This window comes from Dendronephthya gigantea, unplaced genomic scaffold (genome assembly GCF_004324835.1).
Source record: "Dendronephthya gigantea isolate DGI-Jeju-01 unplaced genomic scaffold, DenGig_1.0 000012F, whole genome shotgun sequence".
Classification (NCBI taxonomy): domain Eukaryota; kingdom Metazoa; phylum Cnidaria; class Anthozoa; order Malacalcyonacea; family Nephtheidae; genus Dendronephthya; species Dendronephthya gigantea.
The window spans coordinates 600630-619193 of NW_021163022.1; the positions used below are offsets into that span (position 1 = coordinate 600630).

The window sequence follows — 18564 nt, forward strand, 5'->3', positions numbered from 1 at the left end:
AGCCATAAAACTCCAATAGGGCCTATATGCTCTAAATAACTCCTAATAACCTGCATTAAAAGAGGTCTTACCAAAATATATACTTACTTAAATTTTTCTTTCTGTTTTTAATATGTATTTAGAGTTATCTAGTAAATGGCTTTGCTCAAGAATATTATGATTACTGTAGTTGATATTTTGTTGTAAGTTGTGTTTAGGTTATCTTGGTAATAGTATGTAAAGTTTGACTGAAACACTGAAGTGATGTAAAGGCAAACATGTCTTTTACATACAGATTAAATCTGGACTGTGTAAATCTAGTTATTTACCTTAAATTATATTATATTGTTGTGTTATTATAAGTTGCACTGAGGATCAATGGGATTAAAAACCTGACCAAGCACTTTCCTTTGGTTTTCAACAAAAATTAGACTACCTAAAATTTAACACAAATTGGTTAAGTTTGCCATTAATAAGCATTTATTGCACATATCCACATTTTGTAAAGAACTCTTCCGAGCCATGTTCAATTACCTTAAATGAAAAAAAATTTATCTTAACTAAATTAAAATTGAAAAATATAAACATGCAGAAGAAATTGTAATATACACTTGTATTCCACTCTTTACATCCATCTTTAATGCTTACATCATTTATGGCCATTGCCAAACAATACTTTGGATTGATGGATACCAAATGTCTGTTACGCTTTAGATAAGTCTTGGCCACATTGAAAACCAACTCAATAGGATTAAAATCTGGTGAATAGGGTCTATATTAAAATGTATAAAGAGATATAGGAATACATACAGTTTAATCCAAAGCTACATGTACATATATTAAGCATTAGTGTATTACTTACGGTAGAAACAAGACTATGCCTCCTCTGTCCCTCACAAGACTTATCATTTTGTTGGAATCGTGTATCCTACAGTTATCCAATATCACCACAGATCGAGGTTCATTTAAAGCAAATCTTCCAACATAAGGGCAAACAAAATATTCCATAAAGAAGTTGAAAGATGCTGTGTTAAAAGCTGTTGGAACAGTATGAGTAGCCACAATTCCATTGATATCAAGAGCTGCTACAACACTATATCGATCCTCTCTAACAAAATTACCAACCATTGTATTTAGATGGCCAGGAAAGAAATGTCCCATGAATCTCTATAAAATATATTATTAGGGTGAAATGTAGCATGTAAAGAAGTAATCCCCGATTTGGTATACAGTGTGTCAAAATTTAACCTGAAGTCTTTTTTTGTCCTTTGTAGTTTCATCAACAAATAGAAGCATATTTCTTGATATAGTTGCCAAAGACCGTGAAAAAGCAGCCCTTTTGAACTCGTTTCGCTGCTTAGCAATGACTGTTAACTACAGCAAAATTGAATTTGATTATCAACATATGAAGGAAAACCATAACAAGCATAAATCAACTGGCAGTTAATGTAGTTAATGCAGTTAATCTAAGGCCATGCAATATATAAGTAAAGCATAAGTGGAAGACTGGTAAAAAGTAGTAAGCATAATCAAAATTATCACTTGAAAACAGTTATTTGCAATTTTTTGTAATGAATGCTGTAAAGGCTCCATTTGTTCTCTGATATGACCATGCTATGAGTATGAGCAACAGCCAACAAGTGATAAAGTGAAAACAAAGTGGCAATGCAATCTTCATTCATCTCTAATTCATTGTATTGCACAATTCCTTTTATAAGCTAACTGCCATTTTTACCTTTTTGTAAGTAAAACCAAGCCTAATTATTGATCTGCATATGGTGGAGATGCTAACTTGCTTTCCTGTAATTTCTTTAAGCCAATCTTTATATTCATCTAAGTAGAGTTCAGGCTTGGTCATTACCATTGATTTTAAAATTTCATTTTCTCTTGCTACAAAAAAATTTTAAATTAATATTCAGTAAAGAAACACATCTGCATTCTCGCTTCTAAGGAAATTTCCTTAGAAGAGTTTGACTCTATCCAGGGGAGGGGGAATAGTTAATATATTCTTTTCTAATGTTCTTCGTCTCAAGTTATTTAAAACAACAAATTAGTGAAATGCAAAGTAGTAGGCATCCTTGTAATTATAAGTTCCAACAACATGGAAATGAGGCTGATGGCCTAAACAATCAAAATTTCCAGAATCATTTGCATATCCATGGCTGTCCTCATATGGTGATGGAATTGAAAAACAGGAGACAAAAAACTTTTGAAATGTTATTATTATTTAACCCCTCCCTCCATAGTGGTGTGATTTTCTCATAGCAGTGTGGAAACCCAGCAAGCAATCCATTTTGCAATGCCTCTCAAACCATAGACAATCCAAAAGAATCTGTCTTTTGGATTGTCTATACTCAAACCACTGACTCAAACTCATGAATTCGTTGTGACGTAATTTCCGGAAAGATCTATAAACCGTGAATATTATATTATATAAAAATTTTTAACTGTTTTTACCACTTACCCGATAAAAGCCGTTGTTTTCCTCTCCTAATAGCCCTAGTAACATTTCCATTCCGTTTATAAATCGCTCTGATCTTATACACGAAACTTTTGCTTACGAACAAAGAATTAGCGGTAAGTTGAGCAGAAGAACCCAAAAGATACTGGTGGTAGATTACTCTCCAACGAAGATCATCATCAAACGCTTTCATTGTTTAGTAAAACAAATATGTTTCTTTATACATACTGCATAATTCATATATATAAGAATTAAGACATTTCATATTTAATAAAAGAACACCAAAGTGCTTCGCGATCATTGATCTTCTTTACATAAAATGTAACCAGGCCTTCGTCGAATGTCGAACGTCGAACGGTGTTCGCAAACGAAAAAAAAATCGAAGTTCACGTATCAGTGAAATGCGTAGTAAGGTCAAAAACATTTTGTTTGCTTCTTGAATAAAACGGCACGCTTGCTTCCCATTTTGAACTTATTTGGATTTGTCGCGGAACAATCTAGTTTTACCGATATTGGAAAAACTGAGCGAAATTTCGAACGAGGCTTTCAGAACATTTGGATCCACTAAAAAGCGCAGTTTCGAAACACTTAATGGACTGTGACGACGCACACTACCTACTTAACATGAGCAACGTTTTGACAAGCTTAATGATTCTGACTCCCTTTACTCTTACGCTGAACTCGTACCTAACAATACAAAAATACTCCAGTCTCTCAAAACACCCAAATTCTAATCTGTTGTTGTTCCTCGAGGCACTCCATATAAAGTTTAAAAAGCCAGAACTCAATAGCGGCTTAAAGGCATCAAAGGAACTTATAGTTTTCCTTAGACTGTATCACTATATGCATGTAAATATCTCGTGAGGCCATGTTCTCGTATTTCTTGTTAACTCACTGATTTACGTCATCGTTGTTTCCTGTCAAATTTGTATAAAGATCAGTAGTAGCATGCTTGTAAATAGTCGAAATATCACCTTGAATATTGTGTCTTGTTTTTTAACAGCTCATATATTGAGTTTACAAGATGTTTATTTTCGGAGTATGTTTTCTTTTATATTATAGAGCTATACAGGATTATCGTAACCGAGTTACTCGCATATGATGACAAGATGGCGACTATTTGTTATTCTCCAAAAATTTTGCAATTAGACGAGAATATATCAGTTATTTTTCGCTAATATATTGTTGAAAGTTGTTTAATATTGTCTTGTTATTGTGTTATAAATATGCCTATTACATATGAAAAGATAGTAGCGTTAATTGAAGAAAAATTTCAAGAAGCTCTAAAACCGCTAACAAAGCAAATTGATGATGTTATGAAAAACATTAAATTCACTAGCGAAAAATACGATGAAATTGTTAGATTATTGAAAGCAAACGATGAAGAAAGAAAGATACTGATGGCTGAGAATAAGAGTCTTAAAGCACAAGTTTTGGAATCTGAAAATGAGATTAAATTACTAAAGGAGTCTTGTAATGATATGGATCAATACCTCAGGAGAGACTGTGTTGAAATTAGGGGCCTGCCATACGTTTTACATTTATGTATAATTGAATGAGTGAAATATATGTATGTCTGTCTAAAAAAAACTGACACCTCAAATTATATTTTTGCATTCATTAACCACGTCCTGTTGATGTTACACGTGGGTTTGTATGTCATGGGAATTTGAACTTCAAAGGTGTCAGTTTTTTTACTCACCCTGTAGTATCAGTTACCCGCGCGAAACAGTTTTTCTGTAAGTAATGTTTTATTACTTCTTACTTGTTCTTTATCTTAGACATGCCTTGTTTGGCAATGAGCGTTTATGAATGGTATATCCTATTACATGTTACTAGATAAATTAATAATTCATTTTAATTTATTTCATAAAATTTGTCAAGCACGATAGCTTCTAAACGAGAACTATTTTTTATGTAAAGACTTGTTTCAGCGAACTGAAACTATACATAGTCATGGACATGTATGCATATGTACGCAAATAAAAAGACGTTGTTGAAAGTCATTGTGATTAGAATAGTCTCAAGGAATTTCCAAAACACGAGAACTTTGAGCAAGGCCGCAGTATTTGTTAGCTTGGAAGATTCTAACAGTTATAATGCAGTTGCTCGAAGCGTTGTATATGTATTCGTTGTATATGTATTCGTTTTATAAACGGCAAAGTAATATATAGACATGTTCTGATCACATCTTAATCATTATTGAAACAGGCAGTCTTACGTAGAAATTAGAGAAAAAACTCGTGATGATAATTCCATATAAAATGTGAATTTTCTATAGCACAGGGCGGCCGGTTGTATCAAGCCCGTTTAGCTTAAACGGTGGTTAAGTTCAAAATAGAAAGCAAGTCAATTGTTTTACTCAACAAGCAAACTAAATGTTTTTAACCTTAATACAAAGATATACTGTTTACAACTTGTATTCAGTGCATAATATCCAAGTTGACTCATTCAAGAAAGATATAAAATTTAATCCAGGATTAGCGCTAATCTAGCTTTGAACAACTGGCCCCTGTATGCATTTACTAAATATTTCTGTTGATCACTTTAAACAGCATTGATATATAGGATTGGAGTTCCTAGTACTCACTAAAATAGATTTTTGGAAAAGAACTTTAGCCATTTCATATTGTCTTGTAACAGTTAACACAGACGAATAAGCGAGGACATGGAGGATGAATCACAAGATGAAATACATAAACTAAACCACTGGATTAAAATTTAATCCAGGGTTAGCGCTAATCTAGCTTTGAACAACTGGCCCCTGTATGCATTTACTAAATATTTCTGTTGATCACGTCAGACAGCATTGATATATAGGATTGGAGTTCCTAGTATTCACTAAAGGCCGGCGCACACTGGAGCTATGTGCTTAGCAAAAAGTCATTTGTGGCCATTGGCGTAAGCCAGTTGCTCTCGTGTGCGGGCGACTTTTCCGGCGACTTTGGTCATTCGTGCCACTTACGGCAAAAAGTCTAGCTGGTTTGATAATTTCTGCCTCGCGTGCCGAAATCTTTCCGTGTGCGGCAAACTGAAAGCTATCAGCTTATGGATTGTCTTAACAGCGCATGCGTAATATACGAAACTAAACATCCAAGATGGCGTACAGATTGCAAAAACAAAATTATGGATGAAAGTGAAGACGAAGAGGTGTTGTTATTTTTGTTGCTGTTGCGTCGGGCTGGACTAAACACCGTTATCCAAGTGCTATTAATTATATTACCTGTTTGAGAAAGCTCACTAGCTATTTCTGCAAAGCGCATTCCCGTTTCTCTCTGTTTCTGAAATCTGCAGAGTTCGCATCATATAAACAACTGTATTCTTACTAAAGATCAACCAGTTTGTCTTCCAATTTAAATAAAACACGCGCCGGGGACGAGGCTGGCCTCAGCCACCAATTCGTTTTGCTTTGTTCGCACCGCTATCTTGGATGTTTACTTTCGTATATTACGCATGCGCTGTTAAGACAATCCATAAGCAGATAGCTTTCATTTTGCCGCACACGGAAAGATTTCGGCACGCCAGGCAGAAATTATCAAACATGCTAGATATTTGCCGTAAGTGGCACGAATGACCAAAGTCGCCGAAAAAGTCGCCCGCACACGAGAGCAACTGGCTTACGCCAATGGTTATGAATGACTTTTTGCTAAGCACATAGCTCTAGTGTGCGCCGGCCTTAAAATAGATCTTTGGAGGAGAACTTTAGCCATTTCATTGTCTTGTAACAGGTAACACAGACGAATAAGCGAGGACATGGAGGATGAATCACGAGATGAAATACATGAGAGAAGTGTAACGAGTGAAGAGGATGCAACAAGTGAAGAGGATGCAATACGTGAGGAAGATAGCAGCCTGCCACCAAGTGAACATGAGATTCATGACAAAAATGAAGAGGTGGAAAGTGAAGAAAACACTCCAATCCCAAATGCACAGTCTCCAATCACCAACATGCCACAATTTTCACCACCAGAACCATTCTCTAATATGGATACTGATTCCGATGTCGACCCAGATAGTTTCCTTTCAGAAAATGGGTTAACGAATGCTGAAAGCAGTGAGATGGTTGTACTATGTGAAGACTCTGATATGGATTCCGATGCCGGAACCTATGGTGATGATTCTGATACTCTAGTCCACGATATTCCTCGTGATCTGCCATTGCAAGAAAGTAGAGAGCCGAATATGAATGGTGATGAAATGCCTTTCACGGCATTGGAAAACCCAGCTTTGCTCGTACCCCCTGTAAGAGAGGCTGGTGCAAGCGAGGTACGTCACAGCCTAATAATGCAAGAGAGTGAAGGGCGAGAAATAGAGGATGCTTCTATCATGGCACTGGATGAAGACGATATTGCGGAGATGGTAACTGAAATGACTGGAACCCTCATAGAAGAAATATAAATTCACTATAACTATACTAGTTAAATCTGACTTTATTTCGCTACACAATGAGCATGATTTTAAGGAAATTTTAAATATTTCACCGAGAGTCTTAAAATTGAACTCTTGCATGGATCGTGAAACCATAGTAGCGTAATAAATTAAATTGACAAAAAATATAGTTTAAGAATTCGTCGGATATTATTTCGGTAAAAACTCCTTAACCAGCTTGAGTTGTTTACAATATTTTTTTATATGAAAAAGATTTAAAGCCCGTGCTCCAACAGGCGAATTTATTCGCGGGAATAGATAAAAAGTAGGAAGCGATTCTACTTTTTGCGGTGAATTTTTTCGCAAGTCAATCACATCGTCGCGCGAATAAATTCGCCTAGTGGAAAGCGGACATAATTGATCCTTTGTGATTCAGAATTATAGCTCATTAGTTTTTGCCAGGCAAGATACATGCACCTTTTATTTCATTGTTTCGCTAGGATGTAGGAAAAAAATGTATGAAAAAAAAACTTACTCTCAATGCTTCGACCAAGCCTCTCATGTGTTCGGCTTCCATTCTTTCATGTTCACACTGTTGGTTAGTTTCCTAGCATTGATAGAAATGTAATTTTACTTCATAACTAGAAAATCCGTGATAAACTGCATGCATGTACAATACTTGGCTGCGCAAAATAAACGCAGTCCTTCCACCTAAAATACATACACCACACAATTAATACAGAACAATATAATCCTGGGGCTGCCCTGAAACAATTCCCCCGAATATAAGGGGAATTCCTGCAAATTACAGTTTCAATAACCGTGCTCAATTCGGCGCCATGCAATTGACAACACAGCCGGACAATGTGAAAAGGTGCAAACATGCACATGTAAATACCATGCATGCGTGTACCAAACCTAGTACAGTACTGGGATACAATAATTTCGAAGTATTGTATTCTGTTCCATAGAAACAAAAAACACATCACAATATACCTTCATTTGCACGTTCAATCTCTCGCATTCCATTTCACGTGTGCGAAGTTCTTTCTGCAAGTGAGCACGTGTTACTTCCATGGTTTTCTTGAGTTCGTCAAACGCAACAGCCTGATTCTATAACCATCGATGCCATAATATAGATATATGTATGAAGATGTAGAATAAGATATGTAGTCCTGAGAGATGTTTTAATTCAAGAGTATTTCAGAGAAGCCACAAGTCAACTCAAACCTTGTCTGCTTTCACTTCCGCCAACAAAGCCTCAATTTCTTTATCCCTCTCGTGCAATTTAAACAGGAGATTCTAAAGCACAGCAAAAACCAAGGCGAGATTTAACAAGGCTACTGTACCTCTGAAGTAATACGAGTGTCCCTTTAAAGATGCATTAGTTTGATCCAATTGATCAAAATCAGAAAAATTCATTCCACCTTATTTTCTTCATTGGTTTCTGCTAGTCGTTGTAATAAGATATCATGGTGTTCTTTTAGTCTTTCTCCGTTACTCTGCGGGAAACAGGATGATCAAGTACTCTGCGTGACACGAATGACTGAAGTCGTTTTTAAGTGCACCCGCACGTACGAGAGTTCTTTCTCCTTACGCCATATACAGTGCACACGTGACATTTGGCTAAGCAAATAGCTCTAGTGTGCGCCTAGATTTATACGGTGAAGTACACTCATTCTTGGTTATTGTCGAGTATTTGACATGCAAATCCTTTCAAGGAAGCTGGGTAGGAGGAATTTGTAATTCCCTTTGCGCGTGAGATTTTAAAAAGGCTTTAAACTTTTTTCACTAGGTAGTTATAGTTATAAAACCAATAATAAAATGGTTCTCCCGCCAAGGATTACCAAATCCATGCAAGTGGGAAAATACGTGCGAGGCGAGTTTATTAGACTCCTTCAGCGGAAGGTTCCTTTAATACAAATCAACCCACACCTCGTACTGACTTTGGTCTTTCAGTAGCTTCCTGAGAGCTTTATTGGTGACTTCAAAATCTGAAAGTTTTCTTAAAAGTCCTTCTTTTTGTCTGATCAAGTTTACAACATCAGCGGAAGACATCCGACGATCCTACAAAATTATCAATAATGCCTGTCTCCCACGAAAGGAATTTGTTCATGCTAAAATTAGAAATACAGCAACCTCATTGGTTAGTGAAAATTAATGCCTTTTTTACTTTGCATCGAGCGAACAAGTATGGTGAGTGTTTCCCACAACGTGGCTCTTACATCAACAGTTTTGGGCGAGAAATATATAGATTAACACTTGTGAAGAAGTATTATTGTGGACAAACACAACAACAGTTTAATATTAACCTCATTCAGCTTATTAACCGTGTCCTTCAGCTTTAAAACCATATGACTGGTAGATTTTGCGTCCATCTCGGCTTCAACAAGTTTCTTGACCAATACATCTCGCTCATGGGCAACAATTTCTACCTCCGATCTATCAAAGAAAATCCTTTCTCTGTTCTACACATTAAGTGAGAAAGAAATGCATTATATTCCCAAAATTGATGAAATGATTTTCTACCTGGATTTATTCGCATCATCTCTTAATCTTTCCACTGAACTCTTCAGTTCTTTGTTCACGTTCAGTGTATTACGTAATTCCACACGATAATCCTAAATAACACGCATTAAAGGAACGTTTTAGTTTGCATCATTATAGTGAGTTTAAGATCCAGCAAATACGACGCGGAAGTGAAGTAATACAGCTCTAATTTCCACAGTTCACAACAGGGTTGGGAATTATAAACTCCTTTTGATAAAGAAAGACGGAACCGTATATAAAACAAATTAATACTGGTTTCCTGACACTAATAGCAGTTTTTATGTCACGTCCGCGTCGTAGATTTCGATAAAAACGGAAAAAACCTTACATTTTCCACGTTGATCGTAATGAAGCGTGCACGAGGGCAATGGCAGTGCTCAGAGGGTAATATGAGAGGGAACTGGGATAATAAGAGTGCACGAGGGGTACGAGAGTGCTCAGAGGGTAATATGAGAGGGAACTGGGATAATAAGAGTGCACGAGGGGTATATGAGAGTGCTCAGAGGGTAATGAGAGGGAACTGGGATAATAAGACTGCACGAAGGCTATGAGAGTGCTCAGAGGGCAATGAGAGGGAACTGGGATAATAAGAGTACACGAGGGGTATGAGAGTGCTCAGAGGGTAATAAGTGTGGTCTGTGCATGGACTGGGATGATAAAAGTGCACGAGGGCCCAATGAGAGCTAGTGCACGAGGGCAATACGAGTGTTCGGGGGTAATAACTGTGGACCAGGATAATGAGAGTGCACGCGTGGGCAATGAGAGTACTCAGGGGGAATAACTGTGCACTACTGTAGCTAGGATATAATGAGAGTGCACGAGGGCAATGAGTGGGTTATTTAAATGTCTAGTGGTAACAAGTGTAAAATCATACACTGTTTGGGAAGGTTTTCTACAAGATATATAGCATATATTGGCGGACCTGAAGTATACGTGACTTGCAATCAACACTATAAATTTTGTACCTATAAATATAGAATAATTACCATTATTTCCTCCTCTTGTTCTTCAATAAGTTTTTTACTTGCATTCAACTGTTCATTCTTTTTCTGCGTGGATCGTGAACTATCATGTTTACTAACCTGAATTGACAAACGTTCTGTGACGCAAATCACTTGCAACTATTTGGTGAGAAATAACTTAACCTTCCACAAGGAATTTTCGAAGGGAACTTAACATAGTCTTGCATTGAAAGCGTACATTCTGATGAAACATAGGAAATACTGCGTAGGAAGGTGCTTGTCCCGCTAGTTATACCTCACTCCTACCTCGTGTCTTAATGTTCCCAGTTCATCCATTAGATTTCCAATTGTTCTTTCATATACTCTTAATTTATCACGCGTTCCTTCCTCCTATTCACGAGCAATAACAACAGAATACAATATTGATCCTTCATCCAAACACTCACTGACCCCAATTCAAAATTTTTATCTTATTTCTAACTTCAACCGTTGACCCTCTTGCGGTAGTTTGTAACAGACACAGCCTGGTTTTATGTTATGTAGATATGTCGCCCGCCAGTGTAGAGGCTGGGTCAGGTTTTCAAGAGTTAACTCATGACCAAGCACACACAACCACTCGTTGGCAAGGATATAGAATACAAATTGCTGGTACCTCTGAGGTGTCAAGATCATCAACTTTTAGAGATCGTCTTGTACTTGTTAAGTTAGTCGGAGCAATTTCCAGTCTGTGAGTGTTTCCCTTAAATAACATTAACAATTGATTTAAAACTAAAACTTTTAATTTCAATATAATGCATTCGATTTCCAATATTTCAATGAAATAAAACTCCAAAATATTGAACAAAGGATAGTAATAAAAGTTAAAATGTTTTTACAAACTATTAGGCACAATTTCAGTAATAGGAAATTGTGAAAATTGTTTATAAAAAACATCGAATTAGAGTATGAATTCAAGCGTGGAAACGACTGGCCATGGCATGCTTGTTATCAGGTAAGATGTAGTTCAATCAACAAGCAAAAAAGAACATGAGACTGCATACCTCCCAAGCAATAGTCTTCTTGCCTGGCGAGGTTCGTGCAGGCGGTGGAATAAAATGACGTTTGGGTTTTCCTGGTTTTAATGTCGACTGGTTCTGAAAATAAAATTTCGACGGATATCTGATCATCTTGATAACACGTTAACGTCTGACGTATAACATCGCTTTGCCCAACAGTGCTCAATAAGATGAATTTCTTACATTGGACTTGCTTGAAGCATCAACTAATCGTCTATGACTTTGCCTTATCCTTTCCTACAGATTCAAAAAGTGCAATGTTTAACCTTCACAAAATACCCAGTCTACACTCAATATATATGCAGAGAAAATGCTTCAAAAGGATGGGTTAAATAAAAAAGAGCCAGTATAATCAACAGTTAGCCAACAGTTATAAAAAACTAGAACATAAACATCAATTCCCAAGATCGCTGCTAAGTTGTAAGGCCATATTCAACAAAGTTAAACAATTTAATACCATTAAAATTTTAATAGTTACATTTCATCTTAATTTAAGACTCCTTTATACAAATTTTATCACAAGGTATCAAATTTCAAAGGATGGTAAGCCATTTTTTTGGACTTATATACACTGATCTATGAATTTTTGCTAATTTCAGGCTGAATTATATTGAGGAAAAAGAAAAGTGACTTGATTAATTTACTTTATGATATATATCTCCTCATGAAAACAGACACTGCAGCAATAACTGACTCTATTCTGATCGGCTCTTCATTGTATCTCACTAATGGTTTCTAAAATGCCTTCAATTTGAGGTCAGATGAATTTTAATTTTCCTTCTCTTTAATTATTTTCACAGTGGGCATGCAATGTCAGGTGCTTCTTGGTTGGTTTGAAATTAAACTAAATACTAAACTACATATTGTACCTCAACAGCAGTTGGTACACCACGCTCTTTTTTCTTCTTAACATCGCCATGAATAGATGTGCTGCCCTTACTTCTTCCAGTCTCCCTTTTCATTGCAACACATCACTAAACCACACCTCTGCAAATACAAACATTGCGTTAACCACTATTGACATACTGTACTAACAGTTATACTTATACTTATATATATATATCTCAATTTAAACCTGGAAATTCCCAAATACTATAGTTATATTAAATTCAAAAACATTGTAATTGAATCACAACAGGTAAGTAAATTAGCTTGTAGGTACACCACATATAAAGTATTTAATACAGGTATACAGCAAAGCTTTCGGTCCGTTAATCCGGGCCTTCATCAGTTAACAGACCGAAAGCTTTGCAGTATTAAATACTTTATATGTGGTACCTGTCCCTACAAGCTTAGTTACTTATTGATGTCACCATGGAAACTTACAAGAATATTATCATGAATCACAACAATTGTACCATTGAATGAGTTCAAGATTTCAAATATTAAACATTATGCACTTTCTATTAGATGTGTTTAACACTGTACATATTAAACTGGTTCATTAGTGGAAAGAAAATTAGTGTATGCTGTAGCTTCAAACTGAAAAAACAGTTTCAAGTTTGCAGGCATTAAACATTACAGCTGGTAGAACGAAATCCCAACCTGCTAAATTGCAGCATTCTCCATTTGACATGTAAAATATATCAGTTAAAGCACCAAGATAGATTGAAAATGTTGAAATCATTAAGCAGACTTGTATTTGGTGCTCAATCGAATATAAAAAAATTAATTACCACTAAAAATTTGTTTCTTTGGCAAGGTAAAATTTCGTTTTTAATTTATCCTGGGCACTTTGTGCAGGTATATTATTCTTGTTTCGTGTTACTGTACGATACTTTTAGGTTAGAGTTTTTGGCAGGTTTACTTTCTTCCACTTTATTTTCACGACAGAGACAGGGAACGCCCTGTATAAATTGACAACGGTAGAATCTCTTTGCCAAGGCAATGTAAACAAATGCAAACCATTAAGATATTTTCAGCATGATAGAGACAAGAAAAATAATCTTTAGCTTTCTTTTAACCTCTATATCTATGACACGTTTCCTTCAATTATCACTCGTCTATTGAAGTCTATATTTACCTGAAAATGCTAGATGTTTCTTTGATCTTTCAAACACCGAGTAATCACAAACATATAAACGCACGATAGAATATTTTGACTATATCACACCTTAATAACCTTAATACCCGTCAAAAAATGATCAAGGTATATTCCTAAAAACATTAAAAACGATAATAATACTAAAAACTGCGAAGAATGACCAAGAATGCTGCCAATATTTGTGTTTCTTATTTATCGAGTTAGCAAAAATTTTAAAACATGGCGCCTTCTTCATCGATAAATAACGCTTCCTCATTGGTCAATTTTTCTCCGCACCAGTCTTTCTCTTTCTTTGCTATTTGGGAAATTTGAAGCCACAAAGTCAAAGTCTCAAAGAGACAAAGTTGAGATTATCTTTACCCCTGCGCTCACTGCGCTGTGAACGTTGCAGTAAATAAAATATGAATCTCAGTGTATTCTGGGATTCACTGCAGGGATAAAAATATAGACGTAAAATATATGACGTCTGTGTTACAGCTGCACAGACTGTGGATTAAGAATGATTTTTTTTTCTTTTTTACTTGTAATCCTTACTTGAAAATATTTTTCCATCCATCTCAGTCTGCATCCCCTGTTTTAACATTTCAGAAAAGCGAATTTTGTTTTTGTCACAAGGTCAGATCTTCGCGTAAGATTCCAGAAGATGAGGCATGAGCCTCTTGCTCAAATCTTGCTCATGCAAAATAGACTTCCCCTCTCCAAAATTCCCAAAATAATTAAAAATATGATATGCCTCTGTATTATAGTTTCAACATACTTGATTACACAATGATTCTTCCATGAAACATTATCAGCCGTTTTAAAATATGGAATGTGTTGAAATTTGAAAATAGAGAAGTTAGACATTTGATTATCTTATAAAATTTGGTATACAAATAATATTGCACCGCCGTCCTTAAAGTAGGCCGACTCGTGATGCTTCACGAGCAATTTCCATTTCCCCTCTTTGCAAAGTTGCTCAATTTTTTCCTGGTAACCACCTTGCGGATCAGTAAAAGCAAAATCCCGGATGCTAAAGCACACCAATCCTCCTGATTTTACTACGTGTACAATATCATCCAAGCCTTCTTTTTTCACGTGCGCAAGTGCGAACACTCCAACACAGATGGCGGCGTCATACTGATTGGCTTCAACGCCCAATTCCTTGCACTGTGGTGAACCCATGGTTCCCTGCCTCAAAGAGCGATATATTCCTTTGGCTTTGGCAAGTTCCAGCAATGCTGGAGTTAAATCTATGCCATCAATATTTTTGTAGCCACGCTTCTGCAGCTGTTCCCCAACTAAGCCGGTACCACAGCCAAGATCTACAATGCGAGCGTCATTGCTAAATCCAAATTCTTTCAATTTTTGTGCCAACAGTTCGGCTGCGACAGTATGACCTTTGTACTCATGGGCTCCTACCATACTCTGAAAGTGGAAATAGACTGTATTGGATTAACTATTAGTGTATATCCGTAGCGCGTGCTTTTGTTAAAAGTTGAACACTAAAGCAGACTTATAGCCTCATTAACATAATTATAGATCTTACGTTTGGCTGACGAGAACGTTAACGGCGATTCACCGGCCTTCACCTGCACGCATGCGTATACGTACGCAAAATCGCACGTACGGCGTGCGCGTTGATGACCGCCTTTAAAGTAGATTACAATTCCACTGTCATCCGTACAAAAAATTAGCCGCAACGGCAGACATTAGCGAACAGATTCGATCACTAAGCATGCGCCAAATTATCCGCACTAACAGTACGTGCAAGTGGAGGCCGGCATTTACTTTGAGAAGACGGCCGTTAACGTCCTGTCGTCGCCGTCGTTGCTCTCAAATGATTACGATTATTGACGCAAAACCGCGGGAAATTTCGAAGGCTTGTCAATTTTGTTGAATCGTTTTGCATACCCATGGAGGTACTTGTAAATGGTACATAGATATATAGGTTGTCTTATAACTTGTTTGTCTTTTCTAATTACTGCTAGCTTGGTTATAATGAGCAGCGATTGATTGATTTCCCCTGGAAACCTTTTCCACAACTCCCGCTTTCAACCTCTTTTTTGGTCCGCAATCAACCCATATCAACCTCGTTCCCAGGGCGTTTTGGGACTTCATATGGGGGGTTGGGGATGGGGGCGAGAGGGGAAGAAGAAAAGCCCTAGGATCGGCCGATCAAAATACCCACATTTCGTGGGTATTTTGAATAAGCATAATTTGTTATTATCAAAATTTTGCATAATATCCTTTTGCTTATAATTTATCATAATATTTTCAAAATGGCGGCGTCACGTAGAACGGATAATATTGTCGCATTAAAGCATACTGGAATTGTACTATTTCGGAATAAAAATATTCCGCAAACTACACATAAATTAGGAAAAATCATTTGACAAATCAGAAGTCAGAAGCGGCTGGCAGATCCCAAGACCTTTTACCCCAACCCAGAATCAAGGTAAAAGGCCCTGGGAACGAGGTTAGTTTAGTCAGGTTAGTCCCTCAGTGGTTAGTCCGCAATTACTCATCAAGTATCTCTGGCTCTGACTCTTTCACAGTCCCTCACCTGTGCGCGCGCTAATTGGCACCCTGGGCCACTTGTGAGCTTCCTCCTCTCCCGCGCGGCCACCGCTTTCCTCACAGACACTGAACTCTCCCCGCTCAGACTACGCCTACATTTGTCTAGAGCATGCTCTTCTGCCGTCTGTAGGACAACTCTTGTGCCTGTTTCGCTGAATCGCTGGTACTTTCCCATTCATGGTGTTCTTCCCCCCTCGTCATTACGATTCTCGACGAATCTGGAAATTTCTCTAACAGCGAGGGCACAACAAATTTGGCATAAGATCGCTGATCGACTTTCAGTTTCAGGGCATTTGACGATATAAATTTGCTCTCTACAAAATCGTACAATCTTCGCAGCTTTGACCCTTTGTAACATCTCGTTCACTATACAGTTGCTGTTTTTCCATACCGTTTTTAAAGAGCGGAACCTTGGATCGTGCTGGTTCTAATAGCAGTCCACGTAAGTACAAAAACGTGTCTACCTCGCTTAACTTGTCTACCTCGATTACCGTTTTCGTGTATAGCAATTGAAAACCGATCCCAAAAACCTTGCTATTTATGCACTTCACCTGTGAACTTAGCCACTTCAAGTCTGGGCAATCGTACTTGTTTTGTGACTGGTACGCTACCAGTCACAAAACAAGGAAACCTTCGGACGGGCCGTTGCGGTGCTGGGTGAATTAGAATTTTCGTTTATTTAACCTTCAATTGAATCTAGATCTGATCAGCAGGTTTACATTAAATTCTCGATCCTAATCATAATCTATTCACAATCTATTGACATTCTCTCCTTCTACAATTTAGCTCTCTGTATTTATAATAACTGGTGAATCCTTTTTCGCACATACAATTTCAAGTTTCCGTTCTCTTTCCTCCACAAGGGAGAATTTCATCTTCCGTTCCAAAATAGTGTTAGCAAGAACAACCATTTTCCTTAAAGTGCTACTATAGTTAACATTCACCGAAGGCGTTAAAGGAACGCAAAGTCTCATTACTGAACGAAACAATCGCTAAACTGATACAGTTTCTCACTGGCTAACAGCGCTGAAACCGTAGAATAGCAAGTTCTTATTGGACAAATGTTTAATATAACGTTCAGCTTAATTTATTCGCACGAAAGTTGCCAGCTTGGAGAACTGAACGCTTGCTTGCTTGGGAACGGAACGAGAACATGGAATTTGCTTGCATGAGGTGTTTTAACTCTGGACCTGTGGCATGTCACAAATTTTATATTTCACAACTCGGGGAAACGGAATATAATAGATTACTCACAAACTTTCTAAGATCGTCGTGCATGTAGTTCTGTGCGAATGTATCCCAGTTTTAAATCATAGTATACTTGCTTGAATATATCACGAAAATATTTCTGTTCCCGAAAGTACTGAATATTTTAGAAATTAGAATTCTTAAATCTGATCGTGAATCAAATGATATTACTACACTGTACATGTAGCGATAACAAATCGATATTTCACAGGGGGTTAAGGTATAAAACGAGTTTTATATAGCTTGATACTAGAAAGTTTTATTGCTCTTTATTACGTTGTCGGGGCTGCACAAATAACTAATGTTATTCCCTTGTGACTCTAGTGGCTTTGCCTAGAAACGTTTCATATTTTTAAACTCTGCACCGATTATGAACAACTTGACATGTACGACACGATAAGTTAGGAAATCTAATGATCTATAGATTAGGCGTGTACAGGTACCGACATAGCTACGTTCGATCCGAAATTGATAATAGCGAATTGAAGCACAATAAATTCTTCAGAATTTGCACATTTTACAGTATAAACGATATGTGCTTATGAACATTTACATATGTTACAAATGCTGCCAATCAGAATTCAACTTCATAAGTTAGAAATTTATATAACTGAATTTACGTTCGTTTAACGCTTTCGGTGAATGTTAACTATTGAAACGAAATTTTGGGAACCTATTTTTTTCTTAATCGAATAATTCAAACTTTCCTGATCAATTTGGTATATCGTTCATCAAAATCGAATAATGGGAACACGCATAGATTTTGCCTCAAAGTTAGTTTGTGCTTGCGAATTTTTACTGCTGATATGTGATGCCGTTGTGACGTAATTAGTAAGGAAAAAAAAATTAGTGAGTAGGGACCTTATAAAGCATGTAGGACGGGAATACGACAACGGCAGCTATCAATACAATGCGTCATTGAAAATAAAAATGGATTATTAAATATCTATGGGAGTTTTAGACGTGATCTACATTCTGTTTATAACGGCAAAACGTCGATTATTATGTCCTATATAGAACGTCTCCATTTCAGGACCCAGTGAGCGCTACCTCGAATTAGGCTTTATAGAATTGTCCCTAAACGTAAACACAATGTTTTCAACGTCTTATATCCGATTAAATTGGTACAGTTGATAATATACAACAACGCTTTATCATAACATTTATTATATAGCCAAGGGTTAATTTAGACAATCATTGCTTTTACCGTCTGCAAAGCTTTAATTCAGTTCAAGACATATTTTGTGGTCATTTATAAACCTTTTTGTTCACCAAATTCAAAGTCTAAGTATAAAGAGTTGCGGCTAAGGGAAAGCTTACATGATCTCGCTTAAAACA

General features: G+C 36.8%; 3 protein-coding genes across 3 annotated transcripts in view; 1 reads left to right on the forward strand and 2 right to left on the reverse strand.

Annotated features, from left to right (window-relative positions):
* Nucleotides 1-13668, reverse strand: part of LOC114518801 (outer dense fiber protein 2-like) — a 32324-nt gene extending 18656 nt beyond the window's left edge. The window contains exons 1-14 of the mRNA XM_028538789.1: nt 13399-13668; nt 12245-12362; nt 11559-11612; nt 11361-11453; nt 10973-11059; nt 10627-10710; nt 10345-10440; nt 9338-9429; nt 9121-9250; nt 8744-8875; nt 8236-8310; nt 8039-8110; nt 7805-7921; nt 7344-7415 (exon numbers count right to left, since the gene is read on the reverse strand). Of these exons, the coding sequence (XP_028394590.1) occupies nt 7344-7415; nt 7805-7921; nt 8039-8110; nt 8236-8310; nt 8744-8875; nt 9121-9250; nt 9338-9429; nt 10345-10440; nt 10627-10710; nt 10973-11059; nt 11361-11453; nt 11559-11612; nt 12245-12337 (1197 nt within the window). The 5' untranslated portion in view covers nt 12338-12362; nt 13399-13668. The remainder of the gene's footprint in view (nt 1-7343; nt 7416-7804; nt 7922-8038; nt 8111-8235; nt 8311-8743; nt 8876-9120; nt 9251-9337; nt 9430-10344; nt 10441-10626; nt 10711-10972; nt 11060-11360; nt 11454-11558; nt 11613-12244; nt 12363-13398) is intronic.
* On the reverse strand, nt 3-2767 carry LOC114518809. The gene is made up of 6 exons (XM_028538800.1): nt 2444-2767; nt 1715-1869; nt 1228-1353; nt 842-1146; nt 628-751; nt 3-513 (listed from the first exon to the last, which is right to left on the reverse strand). The coding sequence occupies exons 1-6, from the start codon at nt 2631-2633 to the stop codon at nt 460-462; spliced, it is 954 nt and encodes a 317-aa protein (XP_028394601.1). The 5' UTR covers nt 2634-2767; the 3' UTR covers nt 3-459.
* On the forward strand, nt 5528-6863 carry LOC114518811 (clumping factor B-like). Its single transcript, XM_028538802.1, has 2 exons — nt 5528-5590; nt 6169-6863. Exon 2 carries the CDS (start codon nt 6194-6196, stop codon nt 6836-6838), a length of 645 nt encoding a protein of 214 aa, XP_028394603.1. The 5' UTR covers nt 5528-5590; nt 6169-6193; the 3' UTR covers nt 6839-6863.
* Nucleotides 13669-18564: the final 4896 nt, after the last annotated feature.

Bases quoted from the DNA above. Each gene is read 5' to 3' on its own strand.
- LOC114518809 (XM_028538800.1), bottom strand. From the start codon at position 2,633: ATGAAAGCGTTTGATGATGATCTTCGTTGGAGAGTAATCTACCACCAG. The intron at 1,870-2,443 runs GTAAGTGGTAAA...ATTTTTTTGTAG, and splicing joins AAAACAACGGCTTTTATCGG to CAAGAGAAAATGAAATTTTA. The intron at 752-841 runs GTAAGTAATACA...ATTTTAATATAG, and splicing joins GGCATAGTCTTGTTTCTACC to ACCCTATTCACCAGATTTTA.
- LOC114518811 (XM_028538802.1), top strand. From the start codon at position 6,194: ATGGAGGATGAATCACGAGATGAAATACATGAGAGAAGTGTAACGAGT.